General features: G+C 44.9%; 1 protein-coding gene across 1 annotated transcript; it reads left to right on the top strand.

The window, feature by feature from the left end:
• Window positions 1-579: 579 nt before the first annotated feature.
• Window positions 580-2271, top strand: LOC311039814 (potassium voltage-gated channel subfamily A member 1; the record flags this gene model as incomplete). The annotated part of the gene is made up of 1 exon (XM_084049804.1): window positions 580-2271. One exon carries the CDS (start codon window positions 580-582, stop codon window positions 2269-2271), a length of 1692 nt encoding a protein of 563 aa, XP_083905930.1.
• Between the last annotated feature and the right edge of the window lie 6797 nt (window positions 2272-9068).

Genomic DNA, 9068 nt, shown 5'->3' with positions numbered 1-9068 from the left:
GCATGCACACACACTCTCTCTTTCACACACACTTCTCTCTCTCTCTCTCTCTCTCTCTCTCTCTCTCTCTCTCTCTCTCTCTCTCTCTCTCTCTCTCTCTCTCTCTCTCTCTCTCTCTCTCTCTCTCTCTCTCTCTCTCTCTCTCTCTCTCTCTCTCTCTCTCTCTCTCTCTCTCTCTCTCTCTCTCTCGCTCGCTCTGTCGCCCCTCTCTCTTTCCTCGGAGTTGAGGATGACAGCTCGCCTGACATCCACATAGGCTACATTCAAAGCGCGGCGACGGCTGAAAAGCACTTTAGACGTCAGGAATAATCATTATTTGCTCATCCGGGTCTTCTGTATCTCTTTCGTTGTGGAATTATATTGACTTAACCGGGACCAGAGCGCTGGATGTGGCTCAAGCGCGTTTACAACAACATCTATGCATTATTATAACTGGAGATTCGGACGGCGCACTGGACTTTATCTACCTCTCTGTAAGTTTTTTCGATAAAAGCCAGGGGATATAAAGGTCGTTCAACTTCCAAGTGTGTTTTTTATTTTATTTTTGTATTATTTAAATGCGTTTTTAATGGCTTCGGAATGGAGATAGCCTTGGTGAGCTTTGAGAACGGCGCCGCTAAGGGGAGCGGTGGCAATGCAGAGGAAAGCTGCCGTAACGCACTGGATCGCCCGGGATCATTTGTCCAAAGTGGACTCGCAGACATCGCAGAGGACTATCATGGCAAAGAGCTGAACACCGTCGGCGGTCCCCCTCTGCAGAGCTCGTGGAAATCCAACGACATGAACAGCACCTTCAGCTGCAGCGAGAACACCATGGATGCGCTTTTACGCGCGGACCACAGTCCCCATCTGTTCGACGAGGACCTGCTGGACGTGGACATGGACAGCAACGAGAGGGTGCTCATCAACATAGCCGGGCTGAAGTACGAGACGCAGCTGGGGACCCTGGAGCAGTTCCCGGACACTTTGTTGGGCGACCCCGCCAAGAGGATCAAATACTTCGACCCGCTCCGGAACGAGTATTTTTTCGACCGCAACCGGCCAAGTTTCGACGGGATCCTGTACTTCTATCAGTCCGGCGGGAAGATCCGGAGACCCGTCAACGTGTCCATCGACGTGTTCGCGGACGAGATCCGGTTCTATCAGCTGGGAGAGGAGGCGATGGAGAGGTTCCGCGAGGACGAGGGCTTCATCAAGGAGGAGGAGAAGCCGCTGCCTCAGAACGAGTTCCAGAAGCAGGTCTGGCTCATATTCGAGTATCCGGAGAGCTCGATGCCGGCGAGGGGCATCGCCATCGTCTCCGTGATTGTAATCACCATATCCATCATTACGTTCTGCCTGGAGACGCTGCCGGAGTTCAGGGACGAGCGGGAGCTCCCGGTGGGCATCCGCCCGGACAACAGCACCGCGCCGCGGCAGTCCCTCACCTTCTCCGACCCGTTCTTCATCATAGAGACCACCTGTGTGATATGGTTCACGTTCGAGCTCTTCGTGCGGTTCTTCGCGTGTCCCAGCAAGTCGGAGTTCTCCAAAACCGTCATGAACATCATAGACATCATGTCTATCATGCCTTATTTCATCACGGTGGGCACCGAGCTGGCGGAGCAGCAGGGCCAGGAGCACGGGAACGGACAGACCATGTCGCTGGCCATCCTCAGGGTCATCCGCCTGGTGCGGGTGTTTCGGATCTTTAAGCTGTCCAGGCACTCGAAGGGGCTCCAGATTCTGGGACAGACGCTCAAAGCCAGCATGAGGGAGCTGGGTCTGTTAATCTTCTTTCTCTTCATCGGAGTCATCCTGTTCTCCAGCGCCGTTTTCTTTGCAGAGGCTGACGAGCCAGAGTCCCATTTCTCCAGCATCCCCGACGCCTTCTGGTGGGCCGTGGTCACCATGACCACGGTGGGATACGGAGACATGAGGCCCGTGACAGTGGGGGGGAAGATAGTGGGCTCTCTGTGTGCCATCGCCGGGGTGCTCACCATCGCCCTGCCGGTTCCTGTCATCGTATCCAACTTCAATTACTTCTATCACAGGGAGACGGACCAGGACCAGTCGTCTCTGAAAGACGATCCACCCAACAGTGGCCAAAACAGTCCCGAATTAAAACGGAAAAACAGCAAGTCCTCGGCGAAGTCGGAAGACGCGGAGAACAACGACGGAGGCGCGTCCGTGGAAAAGAGCAACATTAAAGCTAACAGCGTGGTCCTCAAGAATTCTCTTTACGCGTTCTGTCTGAACGTGTCTGACACAACGAGAGAGACGGACCTGTAGCCCGACAGTCTCATCCAGTTCATTAACATACAGTTTGTGGACCATGCAATCTTAAAGTCCAAAGTGTCAGTTGTTGTAGAATACCCTCTCCCCTATACGCATTAATGGGCTCTTAAGTATTTGCACAGTGGAAGGATCAACACGTTGCAATCATGGGGGAGGTAAAAAAAAAAAAAAAAAGTTTTGAGAGCAACGAGGTTGATTTATAAAAAGCACATTATAATCCCCTCATCTGGTAAGCACACACAGAGACAGAGCCCCTCTGACATAAAAAATGACAAGAGCAAGTAGGCTAAACGCTTGTTTTAAACTTCTTATGTCATATTTCTATGACAATGCCTTGTGAGCTTGTAGATCGGCTATTTTCAGCCTGAAGTCTACGGCTGCACATGGCATGTAGGCTACGGTGCCAGATTCCCAAGTATAGACAGACTCGTAATTACTGATATCTAGATCACTCACACTGCTTCATCAACATTAATGACAAAACACTAATCAAGAACGACGGGACTGGAAATAATTACGTGGGCGCTTAACATCACGCAGGGGATTATGTTGCGAGACTGCTGTCGGGTAGTAGGCCTTACACCCCCCCCCCCCCCCCCCCCCCCCCCCACACACACACACACACACACACACACACACACACACACACACACACACACACACACACACACACACACACACACACACACTATGAATACACTACTGTACATATAGTATTATATCCACAGTAAAGCAAAAGAAAAATAGTCAATGCCAAATTATTATTTTATTTTCTTAATATGTAGGCCAACCGCCATTTAGTCGTATGTTTACTCTTTAAAAAAAAGAAAAGAAAAAAGAAACGTTGCATTAAATGCGAATATGTACATATTTCCTATAGGCCTACTGCTTATTATTTTTTGATTACTGTATTCATTTAGATCTGAAGAGAAAACAAACAGACACACTTTATTTTTCCAGACGGACTGTAGGCTATAACTATTTCTACCATTCATCCTCTCCAAACAGACACCTGTTCCTATACTTCACTCAGGTTCTGTAAGTGAGCTGTTTCATTCTTTTACAACGACAGTGGATTTATCCCTAAATTGGCAGGACTTCCACAGAAGCACTGGGGACTCGAGACGTTGAACCAACGGCCTTTTTTTACTGACCATTTGAAATACGGACGATTTGAGTGGTTAAAAAAAAGAAACAAACAAACGGACACACACACAACATGGATGGAAGTAGTAAGGGATAAGAACAAAAACTACCATAAGGATAAGAACAAACACCACCGCAAGGACAGCACACAGTCCATCTGGAGACGTTGAGGATGTCCAAGCTAAACACACAGACACAAGGTGGGTACGGTGCAGAAATACCTGCATGTTGATGATTAGGTCAAATCAAAGCATATAACCACTTAAATTCTAAGTGCTCCATTCTAGGCCCCCTCCCGTTTTCACTAAATATCTTGCTGAAAATAGCTGATCTACAAGCTTACAAAGCTTTGCAACAGGTTGTGAGCTTGTATGTCGGCTATTTTCACTATAGGCTACATGTTCGCCCCAGAATAGGGACGCTAGGGTTCAAGTGGTTAAAATGGAATGGAATGGAAACAGTTCAACTTAAATGTTTTTATTGTGAGCAAGTTAGAAACAACTTGGCACTGTGCAGGTGAGGCGCTGTCCTTTCAGCACCACACATGAATAGCTGTATGCAGGTGAGGCGCTGTTCTTTCAGCACCACACATGAATAGCTGTGTGCAGGTGTGGCGCTGTTCTTTCAGCACCACATACGAATAGATGTGTGCAGGTGAGGCGCTGTTCTTTCAGCACCACATACGAATAGATGTGTGCAGGTGAGGCGCTGTTCTTTCAGCACCACATACGAATAGCTGTGTGCAGGTGTGGCGCTGTTCTTTCAGCACCACGTACGAATAGATGTGTGCAGGTGAGGCGCTGTTCTTTCAGCACCACACAGGAATCACCCAGGAATTCAGAGCTCGCTCATCAAGGTGGCTCTCAACCTGTGGGCCGGGGCCCACTTGTGGGCCGTGATGGCCCTCAAATAATTGGCAAGAAAATAATATTTTAACTAGTATGTTTTCATTAAAACTTTGATACCGATAAATAGAAGCTTAATGTATTCTACTTGTGTTCCATTGATCCGTGCTGGAACACAATTGATTGATTGATTGATTCATTGATTCATTGAACATTAACATGCTCTGAACATGCATGCAGCCCACCCATCTGTGGTTGTGGTCAGATGGGTGGCCACGAACGCTTTTGAGATTCTCAAGTGGGCCCTGATCCAGAAAAGGTTGAGAACCACCGGTCTAGATCCCATAGCTCTGAAGGATGTCCTGCTGTGATTAGCTAGCCTACCTGGTTGTCTAGCAACTACTGACTCGTGGAGACAACATTGCCCGCATTTCTAATATTCTGTGGATGGTGACCATGACCATAAGTTCAAAACGCATCACGATGCCACGTGTTGTGAGCTTGTAGATCTTCTATTTTCAAAAATGTCAAAAATGTGGAATATATTTTGAAACATTTTAACAACACAAATTCTGTACGGGGGTCCCTGACAAAATATTTGTAGACGGCCGTCCTCTGCCAAATACTTTGGGGGCCCTCGACATGAAAAAATGTTTGAGAATCACTGATTAACGAAACACTAGTTTGCAATATTATGTCTAGGCATGTATTTAAACCCATTCCAAAATCATGTGTTACAGTTAATGAGTTGATGTGTCTGTGGGTGGCTTGATGACAAACAAGTCAATCCATCATGACTGTCCTTCTGGTGTGAGGGATCCAGGCTGTAGAGCTGCAGAATGGTGTGGGAGGAAAGAGGCTGAGCAGAATGCTATACTTTTGTTCCAACCGGTGCTTGCTTTTTGTCCAGGTTTATCTTCTGTTTTCAAGGTTCCTGCTACGGTGACAAGCAACACAGGGAAAGGACCTTGGCTAACAAAAGACTCTGCAGTAGCTTGAATCCTCACTTAGTCCATACAATTTGCAACAACAGACTATGTAGAGAGGTTCTGCAGCAATGATCACCTAGATAAAACAAATAAGAAACAAGAACAAACTGATGGCTTTACATTCAATGTTGATATTAAAGGTAGGGCAAGTGATATTTTTTGGTTGAAACAAAACGATTTCTGTTAAAAGGTTAAAGCTCTTCTGATGGTAATCATTGATATAGTGTTTGTTCAGTAACAGGCTCTCCATCTCTCCAGCTCTTTAATAAACAGAACACATTTTCAAGTGGGTTAAAAAATGTCAGCCAATCACGAGAGTACCAATTATCAGCTCCAATCTTATAGTGTTCCAGTTCCAATTTTGTCTGCTCATTTCTTAATGCCATCACTTCAATTGAACTTGTTTCATCTGTATTCTGTGCACGTTCTCTCGCCTGATTGGAGAAAATAGGTATTCTGACCTGAAAATGCATTTTCTGTTTACTAAAGAGCAGGAAAGACGGGGAGACTCCTGTTACTGAACAAACACTCTATTGCAATGAGTACTATCAAAACATAGAGTTATTTAACACTTATTTTAGCATTACAATTTCACTTACCCTAACAATCACAAACTTTTTTTTTATGTTCAGTCCATTTCCATCTCAAAGGTTCACCTGAAGGAAATTTAGGAACCCTCTCATGGCAAAGTATAGTGGACTCTGCCTCATACCTTTCAGCTCATTAGAAATTGTCTCATGGTGTACACTGCACAGTGCAGACGCAGGGGAATGAGAAGGCTTGTGGGTTGAGCTGTTGGTTGTACGCATGTACACACTGAAAATAGCAAATGTATTATTCACCTAATAGGGCTGAGCGATATGGACAATATAGAATGCCACAATAATTTTCACGAAATACCTTGATATCAATATTGTGACGATAATATTTTTTAGGACAATATACATTCTATTTTTCAAAAAACCTTTCAAAAGCAGATTTACAAGCTCACAACGTGTCACATCGCGAGGTACGCAATATCGTGGGCGGAGGTCCTCCGCAACCCATTTGTTGTTGTTTCGATTGTTGTTGTTTCGATCACTTTTGTCGTGTGACAAGTCGATCGTATACAGTAACAGCATTTTTTCATTACTTTATGTAAACAACTTCACAGTATCTTCTATATACAGCAGATTAGGTAGGAACAGTTCAAGCATAAGTGCAATAAAGGGACTGGAGAGTGAGGAGGTGTGAGTGATTGGGAGGGGGTGTTAGTGTTTCCTTTTGTTCTGGTTTATTTTATACGTTTTTCCTCGTCAGATCGTTCATGTGCCTGCATGATTATACGGGGAAAGAGGCTTTTTAGCTGTCGGCATCTGAAACAGTCTGTGGTTGGGATGGCTTGGATCTTTGATGATTCCCCGAGCTTTGCTGACACAGCGTTCATCATATAGGGCTCGGATGGGGAGGAGATCCCATACACTGATGCGTTCAGCTGTCCGCCGACTCCGCACAACCCTTTGCATTGCATTGCGGTTGAGGTCGGTAAAGTTAACATATCAGGCATACCATACATGCTCTCTGTGGTGCCTCTATAGAAAGCTCTTAGGACTGGGAAGAAGAGGCGTTGTTGTGCTTTCTTCACCAGCCGCTCTGTCTGCACATCCCAGGTGAGGTCCTCAGTGATGTGCACCCCCAGGAATTTGAACTCTTCACTCAAAGCATATATTATCGGCCTTACGGCGAAATGCAAACATGAGTTTGAATATGCCTCTAGCACACAAAGGCTGAAGGAGTGAAGTTTGTATTCAGGGATGGCTCTATATTATGCAAAATGGCAATTGTGTTTTCTCAAAGGACAAGCTTGTTCTTGTTCTTGTCCGATTGAATTGCCTTAGCAGTGTCCTAATAGATTGTCTGGCAGCATGGCTGAAGCTCTCTCTCTCTAGTCTAGAGAAAGGTGTCTTATTTGGTCCCTGTCAGACATAGAGTGCCTTGTGCTCTATAATTCAGTGGTTTTCAAACATTTTCATGTCAAAGACCCGCCAAATTGATATGTATTTGGCCACAGACAATCATCCTGAAATTATTTGGTGTCAGGGACCCCTGTAAGAAGAGATGTGTCAACATTTGTTGACGACAGCTCACAGATGCAGTGCATCGTGAGGTTGTAGATTGGCTGTTTTCGAGTAGCCACATTTTTAATATATAGGGCTTAAGTGTTCAAACTGTTCCTCATTTTGCTGGGGACCCCCACCCACTTTGAGAATCAGTGCTCTAACTGAATATTTGCTTTGCAGTTATGAGCAGTGGTAGTGATAGCAGTAGTGTGGTAGAGATAGTTGTCGATGGAGCAGGCAGTGTTCTAAGTAGTTTTCACAGTAATAGTAGTATTACTTCTACTAGTGTTGGTAGTACTGTAGTATATATTGTAGAAGTTGAGGATTAATACTTCTGAATGAATACATTAAAGCTGCCTTCTGTAACGTTCCTGTTCTAACCCGGATTAGAACCTGGGTCTCCTGCACAAAAACAGGAGACAAGTTTCTTCTGAGGGTCCCTGGCACAAAACATTTTCAGATGGGAGTCAAATATATTGACCTCGGACCTCCCATCAAATACATTTTGAGGGGTCCTTGGCACGAAAAGATTTGAGAACTGAACTACTGATTCAGAAGGCATTTTGTAGAATCGGCCTCAGGTCTAACAGGGTTAAGACGACGACCCCGCTGGTGGCGGTCAGTGTGAGATCTTACACTTTAGTCACGACGTACAGGAGAAGCCTCGCAAAAGATAGACTTGTTAAAAAGGTCAATGGAAAAGCAAGTCCATATAGGTTTGGAGAGCACAGGAATTTAGAGGAGATTTATCCATGCAGACAGAGGCCCATTGACGGGTATTGTCTTTCAGTTGTCCAGTCGCCCCCCTTACAGAGGGGACAGGTGCTGTGAGCCTGGGGGCAACAGGTGGTCCGTGTGCCTGTCTTTGAAAAAGACCTCTTTGGGCCTGCACACGTCCACAAGTGCATGAACGTGAAATACGTTACATAACAGACATGACTAACGGGACTACAGCATAATAGAAGAGGAATGCTGCGTATACACCACTCCGACATGTCGTCCACAGTGATTCGCTCTGCCACTTAGTACTTAGTAGTGTGTGCCATTCAAGATGGGTATGACAATAATAATAATAATAATGATAATTGTTTATTGTTTATTGTTTATTTTAGATCCCCATTAGCCACTGCCTCAGCAGTGACTATTCTTCCTGGGGTCAAACAGTATAATAAAAAAACAACAACAGTGCAATTAAAGAATGTAATTGAGAAGCAAAAATAAAATAACAATTATAGAACCAATACAATTCCCATGGTGGACTATGCATGGCAGGGGCGTCCTCTTCCCTGAGCCAGGCCTAAACCTGACCGCATACCAAAATAATAATAATAGAGACACCGGACTAAATGGATCTACATATTTTGTGTTTTTTCTTAAATTAATGCCCTACTTGATCATACTACAGCGTCTCACAAAAGCGTCAAAAGTAGATGTGCTGCTTTTGCTATTTTTGAATTATGAATCCTGAAAAATAACAGTTTTGGACACATGAGGTGTTGATTCATTCATAACAAATTAGTGTTAAATAGCTCTGTATTCCCATAGTAATCAATGCTAAACCAATGTCATCCAATCAGGAGAGAGAACTCATATGGTATGCATGATAAACAAGTTAAACTAATAAATGTGTTCTCTCTACTGATTGGATGAAATGTGTAACCCCACTCATAATGTATTTTCTGTGTCCTAAAGAGCTGGAGGGACAAGTTGTC

The sequence above is a fragment of the Gymnoscopelus microlampas genome (assembly GCF_963454915.1).
Source record: "Gymnoscopelus microlampas genome assembly, chromosome: 23".
NCBI lineage: Eukaryota > Metazoa > Chordata > Actinopteri > Myctophiformes > Myctophidae > Gymnoscopelus > Gymnoscopelus microlampas.
Note: the sequence above shows the minus strand (reverse complement) of the source record. Positions and strands in the feature narration are given on the sequence as shown.